Here is a 16,632-nt window from a genome sequence, read left to right as displayed (position 1 = left end):
CATGTGATTTACACGATCACTTTAATCTCCAGGCTGCGACCTTCAGTTTTTCAGCTCTACAGTCTCCATGTAAAGAATACTTGGTATTCCGTTTGCCGCTCTTGCCGTTTGTGAAGTGACAGCTGATTGTGCTGCTTTATCGTGAAATTCTCTGTTTTTCGCGGCATCGCATTGAAGATGTGTGACCTTGGCTGAGATACGGCGCGTGGCTGGGGTACTGAGTGTATTGCGGTTTTACGGCACACTCGATATAAACGTCCTGATTATGGCTGTGATCTTACTGAGACGGCGCATCGGTATCTGACCTTCATGTTCTCCATCTGGTCCTTATACCTGGTAGACCTTTCATGGGTAGACTGTAGGAACCTGTTCAGACTGTATGGGGACATACAAGTAGATAATGTTCTCATGTGCTGCTGCCAACGATAATTTAAAGGTTCGCATTGACGTCCTGTACGGGAACAAGAAATCCTATTAATGCTCATTTGCCGATTATTGGCACACAAGTTGGTTTTAAAGGGAATAAGTGTTTAGGATTTTGTCACTTAATCTGAGATCAGTATTCTGTTGGGGCAGAGACGCCGATTCCAGGAATGTGTCATTTCCTCAGAGTCTGGTGTAGTTTCAATACAGTGAGTGTTTTATCAGCAGGAGATAATCACTACAGGACTAGGTCTTACATGCCAGGCAGTCCAGCTAATCTGTGTAACCCCGCCCCCACCACTGATTGGCTGCTTATTGACAGTGTACACAGGAAGCTGCCAATAAGGGTTGCAGGGGGGGGAGGCGGTTATACTCAGCTGAGCACTCCGAGCACTGTGAGAAAACTGTGATTTATATCAAAACTACACGACGTAGCCCAGTAAGCGATACATACTTGGAATCAAGGTCTCTGACCCTACATCACACTGCTCTGAATTTGATAGAAAAAAAAAACTGCTGACATTCTCTTTAAGTGTTTGTTTACTGGGTCAACGTTGAGGTGATTCTATTAAAGAAGACTTTTCACTGGTTTTTATAAAATTAAACGAGTACCTCCTCCAATTGGCGCTGCTCCACTAAGTCTGGAAGACTCATTCTATTTTCTCTTCTTTTTTTTGTTTTTCTTCTCTTCATTCCAAAGTCTTTCCCCCATGGGTAATAAAGATGCAAATATTCCCTACAACCAACTGGGTGTGTCCCACAGAACTTCACTGTAGGGGCCACTGTGTTTTAATTGGCCGGCATCAAAAGAGGAACAAGTACACGCCCCCGAGGAGTTCTGTAGAATGCGCCCAGGTGGTTAAAGGGAATACTTGAAATATTATTACCAGGAAATATAATTGTGGTACAGAGGGGACAGAATAAAATGAAAACCTATTCTAGAATCGGCACCAATCGGAGGACGTACTCCCAGTTTAATTGAATAAAAATCAAATGACATTCCATTTAAAGGGGTAGCAACGTAAAGACAAGAAACCACACCTGCCAGTTGGCATTTTTCCTGTATGACCCCCGAGCAGCCATCTTGTATTGCTGGGTGATTGTTACACAGAATTGGTGCTTGTACTTGGGTTTTCTTAAGAAATAGGTCCAAAAGGGAAGACACCCCCGCCCTCCCCAATTGCGTCTTTAAGTGAAAACCCTTTAAGTCCAGCCGGCAGTAAAGAAGTTGCTATGTGAGTAAAAGGTGGAACATTATTTTGCCTCCCTCCATGTAACGTGCCGGTTGCTTCATCCATCTCCGCAACCTTTGTAACAATGAGAACACTTGGCTGTTAATGATTGACGCCGTCGTCCAGGTAAACACATCGCGTCAGCCGCCCCACATGACCGTCCCAGGTGACACCGCTGCTCATGGACGCAGTGACCTGACATTACAGCTCAGCTTTTCCTTTTTGTGGTGTATTGAGGTGAGAAGCAAGTGACTCAGACAGCGAGCGAGCGCTTCCCTCCTGAACCAGATCAATCTGGCTGTGTATAGTGCCGCTGCCGGTGACTGCTGCTGTTTGTCCTTGCTTTCTTTTGACCTTTCCTAAATTGCCTTTCTGTTTAATGCAGTGTAGGGTATATGCATAGCCGTTAACTCCTGGATGGCCAGCCTCCTCTTAAGAGTGATTCCTCTCACTGGATCGTATGGTAAATCTCATAGGAAACCTTTCATGTCATGGATTTAGTGGAGGGCATTTCTTTTTTTTTTTTCCAGTTATGCCTCAGGACAAAGCAATGACTTGTTACTTGATTCACCCTGGCGGGATCGTACTCCTGTGCTATAATACTGTTCACTTTGGATGAGCTGCCGGTTGTAGCGGAGGAAGGGAAGTGACAGCGGCTCTATGGTCCTTTCTGTCAAAAAAAAAAACAATGTCGTTTTTTCATGCTTATTCAACCTAGTGCTGTCCAATATAGACCAGAATAAAACTGCTATATTACGATTTACAAGAATATAACTACTGTAATACTGCCCCTATGTACAAGAATATAACTACTATAATACTGCCTCATATGTACAAGAACATAACTACTATAATACTGCTCCTATGTACAAGAATATAACTACTATAATACTGCTCCTATGTACAAGAATATAACTACTATAATACTGCCCCCTGTGTACTGGAATATAACTACTATAATACTGCTCCTATGTACAAGAATATAACTACTATAATACTGCCCCCTGTGTACAAGAATATAACTACTATAATACTGCTCCTATGTACAAGACTATAACTACTATAATACTGCCCCCTGTGTACTGGAATATAACTACTATAACACTGCCCCTATGTACAAGAATATAACTACTATAATACTGCCCCTATATACAAGAATATAACTACTATAATACTGCCCCTATATACAAGAATATAACTGCTATTATACTGCCCCATGTAGAAGAATATAACTACTATAATACTGCCTTCTATGTACAAGAATTTTTCTACTATAATACTGCCCCTATTTTCAATAATATAACTACTATATACTGATCCTATGTCCAAGAATATAACTACTATAATACTGCTCCTATGTACAAGAATATAACTACTATAATACTGCTCCTATGTCCAAGAATATAACTACTATAATACTGCCCCCTATGTCCAAGAATATAACTACTATAATACTGCTCCTATGTACAAGAATATAACTGATATAATAGCACATTGTATTCGAATACAACTAATATAATAATGTCCATTATGGAAATATTTGGCCCATGTAAATATTTATAGTAGATCGGTTTTATTGAGGTGTTCAAGTATTATAAAAAGACTAAACTTTCCCTGTTATGTGACAGAAACAGCGTTCCTGATGTCTCCATAAATTGTCATTATTATTTGCTCACCTGCGCTCGGTGTGTACACAAGTTCTTCCTGTAAGGCTGGTTTCTCACTTGTGTTTTTTTTGCGCTGTTTTTTAACGCAAAAAAACATGCTTTTTTTCCCCCTATATTTTACATGGGTGCGCATACACATGCATTTGTATGCGCATGCGGTTTTTGGTAGTGTGCGCTCGGGCGCACAAAATGCATCCTATTGCATTTTTTGTGCGTCCAACTTGCCCTCAAAAAACGCATGCGCACGCAATGTGTTTTTTTTACAGCAAAACACCCATTATAGTCTATGGGTGCGCATACGTGTTAAAAAAAAACAACGCACCAAAACCCGCAAAAAAAGCACACAAACGCATGATGCATTCTTTTCATGCGTTTGTGTGCGTAAAAAACGCAAGTGTGAAAGTAGCCTAGGCATTATCCATGTCTGACCGCGCTCCCGGCTTGCCTGCCTTGCTGACCTCCTGAGTCTCCTGCTTTGCCGTGATGTACACGTGAGCTTCCAGGCAAAGTGTTGTCATTAGCAAACTACTAGAAGGTTACAGGAGAAGGGTTGTGTGATCACGTGTCCCCAAAAGACAAACTGTGGGAAGATGAATTCGATGAGCATTTGCTTCTATTGCTGCATTTCCTGTTGGAGTTTCAGTATGACTTGCGGTCAGGCGTCGATCTCGCGAACAACAATGACTGTAAGAACTGAGCTTGGTAAACTTTAGAATAACAGGACCAGACAAATTCTGAGTCCATATGTCTAAAACTTTGCTTCTTGGACATAGGCTTTTGGGATGTTTCCAAACAACTGTCTCTTAATCAGATTTTTCCCTTCTTGGAACAGCACCACTCTTTTATGCTGGATGAATGAGGTATTGCAATTTGGAGGAAAACCTGCAGAATCTGAACTTTTAAAATACTTTGTCCCTCTGATACATCAATGCAATTTTGCCACAATTTTGAATTCATCAATTCTAATTTGTGTCGAGCTATGGCGTTCCTTTCACCAATAATCTTCAGTCATTGACTGGAGTATGATTTCTGAAGTAGTCAACTTGTCAGGTGTCTCTGATTCATTACTAGGCATACTCGTCTCAAGGAATTAGGAGCGTCTGACTCCTAATCGCCTCCCCTCATCAGCACAGGCAAGACGATTGCTGATGTTGACGAATCGGGGTCTTTGTGTAATTTCTACCAGGTTCCGAGACCCCCACTTGTTACTCACTAGAGTGGGGGAAAAAAATCTTTGGCTTACCCTAGAGCGCAGTCTTATGGGTGTACAGATCTACGTGTTGCCTTTACATGCTCCATGCTAAGGTGATGACTTCTGCTCTTTCCTTTTAAGTATCAGTTGGAGCGTCAGATCAATCCCAACTACTGAATGTTGGCTACTAGAGATGGGCGACCCCCAACATTAAAGTTAGGCGTACATACCAAACACCTACTATTCGGGCATGGACTCCGAACACCAACTTCACCAGGGAGCTGCTCAAACACCGGGTGTTGGTCACACTGTCATATGCGTGACAGCGCGGCAAACCCCGATTCTGATCAGTGGTGAAACCATCCCCGCTGAATAGAGAGCCGCGGTTTCCACGCTGTCAAAAGACAGCGTGATTACTCAGCTGTGATCGGAGGTATAAAGTTTACCTACGGTCGCTGGTGTAAGCTTATGGGGACTACTGCTTCCATCATCCAAGCCTGCTGGCTGCCGCTAATAACAGCGAGAGCAGGAGCGGCTGATAGGGAGTATTGATTAGCCGGCTCCTGCGCTGTAAATTCTTTAAAAAAAAAAAAAAAGTGAGTTTCCCTGTATTTTTAATAACCAGCCAGGCAAAACTCAGCTGTCAGCTTCAGCAAGGCTGGTTATCGAGAATAGAGGGGTCCACACGCCTTGTTTTTGACAACCAGCCTTGCTAAAGCAGACAGTTGGGGGCTGGTATTCTCAGGCTGGTAAGGTGCCATGGATATCCCCCCAGATTAAAAATAGTAGATCACAGCTGCCCAGAAAACACATCTAGATGCACCAAATCTAGCGCTTTGCCCGGCTCTTCCCACTTGCCCTGTAGCAGTGGCAAGTGGGGTTGATGTCACCTTTGTTTTGTCAGGTGACTTCAAGCCCACGGCTTAGTAATGTAGAGGTGTCTATAATGCATCTATCAATTACTAATACTATAGATGATTGGTAAATAAAGCCAGAATGCAGTTTTTTATTTGAAATAAAATAAAACACACTTAACAAACACAGTTAGATGAGTATAACGCCTAATTCCACTGAATCCCTCGCCTTCTATACCATACATCTATAGCATTAGTAATTGATAGGTGTATTATAGACACCTCTACATTACTAAGCCGTGGGCTTGAAGTCACCTGACAAAACAAAGGTGACATCAACCCCACTTGCCACCGCTACAGGGCAAGTGGGAAGAGCCAGTAAAAGCACCAGAAATTGGCGCATCTAATAGATGTGCCTTTTCTGGGTGGCTGTGGGCTGCTATTTTAGGCTGGGAGGGGGCGATATCCATGGCCCCATACTAGCCCCCAGCTATCTGCTTTAGCAAGGCTGGTTGTCAAAAATGAGGCTGGACCCCATGCCATTTTTTAAAAATTATTTCTTTAAATAATTAACAAAATACGGCGTGAGTACCCCTCTATTCTTGATAACCAGCCTTGCTGAAGCTGACAGCTGAGGGTTTTGCCTGGCTTGTTATAGAAAATACAGGGGAACCCACGTCTTTTTTTTCTTTATTTACAGTGCTGGAGTCGGCTGGTGAATACTCCCATCATCCACTCCTGCTCTCGCTGTTACTAGCGGCAGTAGGCGTCTGATATTGGAAGCCGTAGTCCCATCAGCTGACACCAGTGACCGGAGTTAAATCTCCCTTGGAACAGGGATAGTGGGAATCTGTCACCAGGTTTTTGCCATCTAATCTGAGAGCAGCATAATTTTGAGGCGGAGTTTCTCAATCCCTGAGTCGGTCACTTCCTGGGCTCTTTCCTGTAGTTTCAATAAAATCAGCAGATTATCAGAGGTAGTCCTCTATAATTGTGAGCCCTGTATAACTCCGCCCCCACCACTGATTGGCTGCTTTCTTTGTACACTGTCCATCAGTTGCCAATCATTGGTGTGGGCCGGGTTATACACCGCTCAGTCTTAGAGCTCTGCTAGACCTGCTGCACAGAAAACAGGGATTTTTTTTTTTCAGAACTACAGCAAGCAGCCCAGTAAGTGATACATCGCTGGAATCTGTGTTTTTGCCCCTACATTATGCTGCTCTCGGATGGGTAATAAAAGGCTGCTGAAAATTTCTCTTTGAAGTTTGTTCCAAGCAAAAACTGCAGTTCTGAGGCGCCATATGGAATGACACTTGTTTTTTTTCAATTCTATACTTGTTATGAAGAATTTCTCATATCATCTTCAGCAATAAACTGGAAGCAAGAACCTTGTTGGGACCCGTCGACGTGAGCTGCTCCTCGGGGCTCGAGTTTCCTTGGTGAAGCTGCACTTATGTGCAAAATGCTCTCACTCATTGCTGCGGTCGGATTGAGTGTCGGTCGCTGTCGTAATTCCAAATGACAACGTTTATACTACACCAAGGGAAATCTATCGTCTGCTGTTTTATTACCCCCTGAAGCTTATTAACCGCCTTTGCTATAAATCCTGTGATATATGTGCAGATATGTACATTTATCTGCATTAATAAACCCTTTACTGTAATATTGCCAGCCTGGCAGCAGTTTGTCCTTGCGTTTCTGGAGGAATGCTTCGTCTCCGCTCACGACCGGAGTAATAAATAAAGATGACAAATTATAAATGGAAAATGTATTAGTCCTTACTGCATTGTGTGTATGAAGGAAATGAACCTGGAAGGTTCTGGAGATGTGTGTAAGAAAAAAAAAAAGTTTCTTAAGGGGGTCGCCTAAGGAAGAAAGTCCTTTTGAGGGTATTTTTGAGAATCTGAATTCTGTTACACATTTTATGACCTATACTGGTGTATGTTTAGCCCTGTGGATTTTCGCGGCCCATCAACTTCACAGAACGTGAACATGGCCATCCTCACCTTTACCTAAAATGGTGCGTAAAATGCCCGTATGGCAAATTGGTTATTTGAGAAATTGCTGTGTATAACTCCGCCCCCACCGCTGATTGGCCACTTTCTGTGTATGCCGTGCATAGTCACCCAATCAGTGGTGTGGGCGGAGTTATACAGAGCTCAGCATTCAGAGAACTGCTAGATCTGCAGCTCATAAGGCAGGGATTTTTGTAAAATGTCCAACCAAGTAAGTGACACATGCCTGGAATCTGGGTCTCTGCCCCTACTACATGCTACTCACCCATGGAAGCAAAAAGCTGTTGACAGATTTTCTTTAAGGTTGGTCTTAAAGGTCAGATGTTTCATCCATATGAACCTTTAGTGAGCAGCCTACTGGTCCTTATTCTTTTTGGTGACATATTGGGAGATTATTGGATTTGGCTTTGAATGGTCAGCTGTATGCCTTTCCCATTCTGCAGCTGATTAAAATGGTGATTTTATCAAAACTGCAGCACGCAACCCAGTGAGTGATGCATTGCTAGAATCGGGGTCTCTGCCTCTACATCATGCTCCTCTCAGGGTTACAATCTGTTGATTGATTTACTTTAACAAGCTTGTGACATACATAGAGACATTGGCCAATATAGACTACCATTTACGGTCAGCCGTTTCACCGTACCTCCCCCTCCACGGTGTAGACAGGGATTTGGTTAGCTGGATAAGATGTCCAGATGTTCTTGATGGAGCTTCTGGAGAAGCTGGCTCTCCTTAAAGAAACAAGCCTAGGATGGATTGTTACTGGCCATGTTTTCAGAGCTTAGTCGCCATCAATAGGTGGCATTAGTGAGATTTACTTCTCCTCGGAGTTAATTTCAAAGTGTTTTTTTTTTTTTTTCCCCAATTGAGCATTACTTGCAAGATTCCATATTCTGCTGGTCTCCTCAAGAAGACCCAAATAAAAAATGACCACCTTCAAAGTTATTCCTAGTACAAGAAGCAATCTGCCCAGTCTCTGTATGTTCCTGTTACACTGAGAACCTGGTCCCATCATGGACCTCATGTCTTCTATATTATAGTATATCATATTTATTTTTTTCTTACTCAAAGTATCGGTAGTGTGAGTCTTCCTAGTTTCTCATAGAAAATATTTCTACTAGCAATGAAACAGATGGGCCAGAAAGGTGGGTTGTGGACACATGTTCCTGAGGACATCCGGAAGATAATGTAGATATGGGTCGTCAAGCAGAAGGTTGGAAACTCAACATGGTACAACAATGGTATACATAATCTGCTCTTCGGGAATATTAGAGGTCTTCTATCACCCAATGGGACTCTTTATAGACTGGCTTCATATGCAAATGTGGTTATATAAGTTCTCTCCGGAGTTTTCCTGGCCAGCAGTTCTGCCATTCATGATCACTTCTTCGGGAAGCTTCCTGTTTACATTTGTGAGCTCGTTAATTTTTGACTGTAGACTAAAGTCTAAGGAGCCACATTCCCATCATCAATATGTGTCCATCAGCCTACATTAACGAGAAGGAGCATCCCATTGATGTCTGCTGTGCAGGCCAAAGGAAACATGTTCCTCCCATGTCTGGGCTGTAAGAGGGAAGTGATTTATGTAGCACCTGTTGGAAGGAAAAAAAAGTGACTTTAGGCTACTGCTCAACTAGTGAACCCGAGACATTGCTGAGCAAAAACGCTCAAGTTTCCAAAAAAAATCTGAAAATAGTTTATATCAAACACAATATTGACCTGATTTGTCAACTGTTAAATAAGTGTTCCCCCCTATTGGGACGGACACGTACAGATGAGGGCCCTTGTGCAATAATAGTATATGGGCCCTTTACAGTCCAAATGTTTCGGAGGTGGATGTGGCCTCTGTGTAACTGCAGAAGTTGCACCAATGATCTGTCCGCCCCTGACCCCTAGGTATTACCAGAAGATGTATGAATCTGTCCTTAATATTTAATACTCTATGAAAATAACTACAATCACTTGTTTTCTTTTGTGAACCAATACGATTTTATTATTGCTCCTCATGGGGTTACATGTTCCACTTTAACAAGTGGGAATTATTAAAGGGATTTTCGGATGCCTCTAAGTTATCCCCAATTACAAAGATGGGTGATATTTACTTATTGTGGGGATCTGCCTACTTAGACCCCTATAGTTGCTGAGACCCCCCCCCTCTGATCCTGAGCATCTGGCTCTACAGAATCCAATGTGAAGTCTGGCATGTGCTCCTCCTCTCAGGTTATTGTCCGACTGAGGTCTGCAGATGAAGTCTGGCATGTGCTCCTCCTCTCAGGTTATTGTCCGACTGAGGTCTGCAGATGAAGTCTGGCATGTGCTCCTCCTCTCAGGTTATTGTCCGACTGAGGTCTACAGATGAAGTCTGGCATGTGCTCCTCCTCTCAGGTTATTGTCTGACTGAGGTCTACAGATGAAGTCTGGCATGTGCTCCTCCTCTCAGGTCATTGTCGGACTGAGGTCTGTAGAGGACCTGTTTCGGGATTGTGGAGGTCTTAGTGGCCGACCCTCCATCAATTAGTGAGTGATCCACAATTGTATTTTTAGGTAATGACTAGAGATGAGCGAATATTTCAATATTGGATTCGAATTCCGATCGCCGTATTTGCAATATTCGCTGAACATAGCCAAACGCCATTGGAGTCAATGGGAGTACACATGAGCGAATATGTTCGGAATTGATCGTTCAGCATAAAATCGGCACGAATATGGTACGAATATGGCACCCTCGGATTCGGCAATCGTTTACCGAACATTCGCTCATCTCTAGTAATGACAACCAACATTCGTTTCATTATAATTAGAGATTAGCGAACCCAATCCTCAAAGTTCGGCATCCGTACCGGTCAGTTAGTGTCCGGCACTGACTTTCCCCAGAAGTCCATTGTATTGTTCCACGCTCCTTGGGAAGCCAGTTGCAGAGACAGATTTTTCTTTCCCAGACCCAAAGTTCGGGTCTCTATTGTTTTCAGTGAGGTTCCGGTTCAAGTTCGGTTTAACTTTGGAATAAAGTTAAGGTCAGGTACCATAACCCAAACCTCCACAGTTCTGCTCATGCCTTATAACATCCTATAGAGGCTGCTGGTCACTAGAAATGCTCATTCATCGGATGGATTTTTTTTTTTGTGCTGCACAAAAGCTCGTCATTCTCGACAGTGTACCGTTCTGTGTAAACGGGACTTGTGCTGCCGAGAACAAAGGCAGATTGCGACTTGTGCTGCTGAGAACAATGGCAGACTGTGCACTAAGCATGTCACACCTATCTACATATTAGGGAAATGGGGCTTAGCAGCTATATTACTGGCTCTACATTATGCTGCTCTCAGAATGGATGATAAATGCCTGCTGACAGATTCCCTTAAAGAGATATCCACCTGAAGTCTCCATTTATTGGTAGCCTTGTCTGTGCACCTAAATATCTTCCTTGTTGACTTTTATTTCAGTGTCTCCTATTCAGTGATAGTAATTTATATGCAGCGATAACATCGACTAGCAGGTTCCCACCTCTAAAGCGACAGATCAGAGAAACCATAGAAAGCCAATTTCTAGGAAATGTTTGTCTGTTCAGAAACTTGATACATCGTGAAGAGGTTGGCTCGCCGGCACACCCTCCGACTTACGCACATCTGTGTACTTGGCGGAGTCAAACCTTGGTGCTTCTAACGTGTGCAAATGCCACGGACTGTCAGTACAAGGAGCTCGGTGATGAAAATGAGTTGAAATATTAGAGATTAGCTGATACAGATGTTAGGAAGCCACTAACGTTTATGGTAATTTGTAGGTCTCATCGGAAATTTGTCGGACACGATGGAATCTTTCAGCCGTGTTCTCCTTGGAATGTGGTTTTTAACCTGGTTGGGTCAAGATTCCTTTGCTGAAGTTCTCCATTGTTTGACTTGGCAGATCTCTTAGTTCAAAAAAGGTCAAATAACTAAGTAGATTGTTTTAATAATTTTTTTTTTTTCTTTTTGATACGATGAGTTGTGCAGATATGATGAAATTTGCGATGGTTTACGTCAGTGATACTTCACCGGTGGACTTATTTAATTGTTCCAAATAATCTGCGTATTGAGTCCAACCAGACGTGGTGTAGTTGATTCAACACTTCCATAATGCAGGTGTCCAACAAGAAATAAAGTAACTCTCCTTCAGAAGGAAGATGTTTCAGATTGCCTATTTTTTCCCATGGAGCATACATGCACCAATTGGTTTTTCTTCAGTGTGAACCATCTCACCTCTAGAGATGACAGCCTCAAATTGTAGAGTGATAAAGATCAGGATACACAAAAGATAGAATTGAATATTTGTTGATTTAAAAATGTTTTTTTTATTTATAAAGTTAAAGATTAAACTTATTTTAATTAATAAAGATGGACGAAGCGTCTGAATTTTCCTGCTTTACCCAAATTTTCAATTGGGGGAAATTGATTTGCCGTTATCCTGAAAAGACGTGTGTAAACATCTGACCTCTCAGGGCTTTATTACACTTTCTCCATATCTCTATTGCTAAACTGTTGGCTGTGACGTCTTCTCACTATCTAGATTCGCCTCAAAATGGCTGCTGCATGCCATGCCTCTGCTTTTATACAGGTGTTAATAGTCCCTCTTGATTGACTTTACTATACCATATGATAAAGTATTATGGGGAAGCCTGTCGCCTGTCCTGCCGTGTCGGAGGTCAGGTCACAGAGATTTTCTCTGGCTGATGCAATCTTCCGCATTGTTTAAAATTGTTTGGAATTTTTTTCAATTTCACACAAACCAAATGGCAAATTTTGTTTAAATTTACTGGGTATATTGAGTTTTCAAAGTCTTTGATGTGTTCATTCCTCATCAAATTGATTTGCTCACCTCTTTAATTATCAAGAATCATAAATTTCAGAATGTTTTGTAATATTTATTATTATTACTTTAGACATAGTCATTGCTGTCGCCATTGGGGCTCATAATCTAAATTCCCTACCAGTATGCTTTTGGAGGAAACACGTGCAAACATGGGGAGAACATACAAAACTCCTGCAGATGTTGTCCTAGATGGAATTTGAACACAGGACCCCAGCACAAAGCTATAATGTTGACCACTGAGCCCGATGTTTTCTTTTAATCTCTTCTCTCCCATTTATTAGGCTGCAGTGCTGTTTGTGCCAAGTTTTAACTGCTTGACAAGAATTGTAACCTGCATGTTTTCCAACAATCAAAGTTTGGGACTTTCCCTGTCTGATCCTCTCGGATTCTCCCTCCCCATCCCCCTTACATATGAAAAAAGTCTTTAGTTACTAGTAGAGTTGAGCAAATTTAATTTGAATCGGTCGCCGAATCTGAATTTGCCATATTCGTGCTATATTGGGACCCTATTTGTGCCAAATTTATGCTTGACTATTGATTCCTTACATGTTTGTTCATTTCTACTCCCATTGACATTTGGCAAATAGTGCAAATGCAATATTCACTGCCGATCGTAATCGGAACCAAATTTTTAAAAATGTATTCAACTCTAGTTAATAGATCTTTCAGTCTAATATGTGGATAATCCATTTTGGAGCTTAAAGGCGTTGTCTGGGACATTAACATTATTGGTCTATTCTAAGGATAGACCATCAGTGTCGAACTCCCACTGACAAGACACTGACGACCTATCCTTAGGATAAGCTATCAATGTTAAAGTCCCTGACAACCCCTTTAGAATTCAATGTCCTAGATGTGAATACCTTTGTAAGTACTCCATTACCTTGCAACCACACCAGATCCTCACTTTTCCGGTACACGTTAGCTGTAGCGTCCAGTTTGTGCCTCAATTAAATTTTAGCATGTTGTTTTGGGAACCCTAAATCCTGAAAATCTCTGAGCAGCTTCTTTTCTGGTGGACCCAAGTGGTCCTTGTGTATTACATAGATGACTACCATATAATGCTATATTTCTCCTGTACTAGCCACTGAAGAGGAATGGCTTGGCTGTCTACTCACGTGACCGAATCGGTTGTTAGCTGGAGGTGTAGATGTGTATCTCCCATGGTGACATTTGGAAAGGATGGCCTCTGATGAGATAACTCCTTCACATTGTATTGGAGATGGAATTATGTGAGATCTTGTTATGCAGAATCTGCTTTAGCCACTTGTAACCACTTTCCTTAACAATGGGTTGGCTTGAGATACTGTAGGATGAAATTTGACCTTGGAACATGGCTGACAAATAAGAAATTACCAGGCAAGGCCCATACATAAGGTCCTAGCTTTGATCAGAACTGAATGTATATTGGTAGTTTTCATCTTGTGGCTAACTAAAACAAAAAAGGATAAGTAAACCTGGGATTGAGTATATTTAGGTGTGAAATTCTCATTTGAAATCAAGTTAAGTGAAATGTTAGATTACTATTTTATAAACTGGTTTCCTCTTTATTTTTTTCAGATTTCCAGTTCTCTCTCATCATTGCTGATTTTGGACTCTAAGGCAAACCTTTAAACCCTGCTACTTCTATAGACTGAATCGCCAGTCCAACTCCAATATACTTTGCTCAAAAGTTAGTGGATTGTTGGATTTGCCATGGAGCAGCGCGAAAACGTAAGCAGCAGTAGCCGACAACGATGTTGTGAGACAGACTTCCTGCCTTCTGTTTCTTCTGTGAAGACATCAACATCTGGCTCTACCAGCGGAGACAATACCATAAAGCCAGCACCTGGAGCCACTAAGACTGGACCTGGAAATGGAGAGTCTATGGAACCAGAAGAAGAGGAGGAACTAGGATCCGGCAGAGATGTGGATTCAAACTCCAACGCGGATAGTGAGAAGTGGGTGACGGGAGATGGTTTAGAAGAACAAGAGTTTTCCATTAAGGAGGCCAATTTTAGCGAGGGAAGTCTAAAACTTAAGATTCAGACCACTAAGAGGGCAAAGAAGCCTCCGAAAAACCTGGAGAACTATATTTGCCCCCCAGAGATTAAAATTACTATAAAGCAATCTGGAGAGCAGAAACTCTCCAAATCTGGGAAAAATACCAAACCTGCAAAGGAAGACGAGCGAGCTCATGTGAAAAAGAAGGTAAGAGATCAGAATTCATGGTCACTTTTCAGTTTTAAATAGTGGGAATCTTCTAAGAGCCTAAAGGCCCTTTTAGACTTGCTGATTTTGGCATGTTCCTTGTAACCTAGTTTGCTGGCCTGTTAACCCAGGCTGACGAAAACTGGCAGAAGGATCGTTCTCAATAGAGGCGATGCGCTACTGATAAATATGATTAGGCCCACGATATTGAGTTGTGCTTATTCGTCAGGTGATCGCCGGCATTTTACGCTGGCCAAAAATCTTTATTGCCGTTTATCAGCTCCTCTAATCAGGCCTTATCAGATACATGTACCTAACGTATATTCTGTGTTATTTACAGTGCACTCTACCACTTGTTGGACCTCCTGTTATGAGTAGGCATACATCTAATGGAGTAGACCATTCCAAATTATATTTTTGTTTTAGCCCCTTCCTTGGATGTTCTGAAAAGGAGCACAGCTCCTCCTTCTATCATCAAATAAATAATGGTATGGGTATGTTCACAGTGTTTTTTTATTTTAAGATTTTTTTTTCTACTCCAATAGTGGCAGGAAAAACACTGCATGAATACATGCGTTTTTTTTTTTTGTTTTTTTTTTACATTTTTGCAGCGCTTTTTTTTGACTCCTTCATTTGAAGGCACAGCAAAAATACTGAAAGAATTGCTATGCTTGCAAAAAAAAAAATGCAGCAGGGCTCAAAATACGCTTGGGGAAAAAACCTCTTGAAAACTTATTGCTTATGCTGGTACTGGAAAATGCTGCTTGTTGTTTGCACCAAATATGTGATTAAAAAAGAGAAAACAATTGCTGAAAAAAACAACCGCAATGTGCAAACATGCCCTAAGCATTTGAATCTTGTGTATTTCTTGTAGGCGGGAAGGGAAGATCAAGTCACTTGATGCTTAGCTCATATACACTTTATTATGCAGTGAGGCAGCCATGTAAATCAGATCGAGATTGGAACCAAGTGCAGGGACTGGCCTTTGGCTCTCCCCACCTGACCCTAGTGTGACCGCTACATAGAAATACATGAAGCTGTCAAGCTCTAGTCGGGAGAGTCGCCGGCCAGTCACTGCCTGGAGTTCCGCTCTCGCTCCGATGTATTCGGCCGTCTGATTTCGCCCTACGTTGGCCTCTCAATCCTACAGTACGGTAGATACTAGTAGCAAAGTCAAGAGGCAGCTTCAAAAGTTTTTTCCTGGGGTAAAAGGGGCAAACAAATGACTGGGTGGTAGGATGGAGGAGATTTTTTTTAATGAGAAAGTACTGCCCATCTTGAGTAGATCATTGCTGTAATTAGTAGGTTCTCTATAAGAATCCTGCTTCTATGGAGCGATAGAGAGTGTGGTGACCGTTTCATTGGCCGGGTCTGAAAGTCGCGTATGAAGGAAGTGTCGTCCTATGTACACAAACCACCAGCGTGACCCAGATTCCGTGTGATTGTTGGGGAGGAGGAGGTTTGACATTTATCATTGTTTCATGAGTGAAGCTTTGTATTAATCACGTAGGCCATTACCTTTACCCGGCAATGATCGCGACCTTCTTCATTACACTTCTTACTCCTGGTGACTTTTTTTTTTTTAGTTGATCTTTTTATCACTTGCCTTTTTTGTTGGTGTTTTTGGACACGTAGGGTAGAATATGAATAATCGCCAGTGTCACAAAGTGCAAAAAAAACCTGTGGTGTTACTTTTTGGAGGACACAAAGTTCCAAGTGTTAGGATCCAACTATTCAAATAAACTTCCAAATGTCAACCCAGAAAGGGGATTCCAGGCTCCCAACTTTGTAGGAATAGTAGCATGTCTGTCAATGAGTTGTCTGATTGAAGAAAACGAGAAGGATCTATAGGCCTGTTCTCGCAACGGGGACAGCTATGTCACTGTATAGGGAAGAATGGCACCATGTTTTTCTTCTCCTGGCCAATCTCTGTGTATTCCTAAGGATCCTACCAATTCAAACTTTGATCAATTGATCTAATTTTGGTTCAGTATAATAATTAGGGATCTGGATCTTGTGGTCATTTTCTGCCCTCTGAAACAGGCATAACTCTGAGAGCAAAAAACAAAAAGTAGACTTTACGAGTACGTGATGTGAAAATATGGTTCTGTTTGAGGGGAAAATGCAGCATTTTCACCAAATGGGAAAATACTTTTCTGGATAAATGACTCCAGGAGCCAGTGTGACTTTCTATCTGATCTTACAGTACGTGCTTAG

The 16,632-nt window shown here is 41.9% G+C and overlaps 1 protein-coding gene across 1 annotated transcript in view; it reads left to right on the top strand.

Moving 5' to 3' along the window:
• SETBP1 (SET binding protein 1) overlaps positions 1-16,632 on the top strand; it is a 217,825-nt gene that overhangs the window by 14,461 nt on the left and 186,732 nt on the right. The window contains exon 2 of the mRNA XM_073589783.1: positions 13,786-14,415. Coding sequence (XP_073445884.1) covers positions 13,921-14,415 — 495 coding nt within the window. The 5' untranslated portion in view covers positions 13,786-13,920. The remainder of the gene's footprint in view (positions 1-13,785; positions 14,416-16,632) is intronic.

This window comes from Dendrobates tinctorius, unplaced genomic scaffold, assembly GCF_039654945.1.
Source record: "Dendrobates tinctorius isolate UK_male_01 unplaced genomic scaffold, ASM3965494v1 ptg000113l, whole genome shotgun sequence".
In the NCBI taxonomy this organism is placed as follows: domain Eukaryota; kingdom Metazoa; phylum Chordata; class Amphibia; order Anura; family Dendrobatidae; genus Dendrobates; species Dendrobates tinctorius.
The sequence above is the reverse complement of the archived record's forward strand: the minus strand, read 5'-3'. Positions and strand labels throughout refer to the sequence as shown.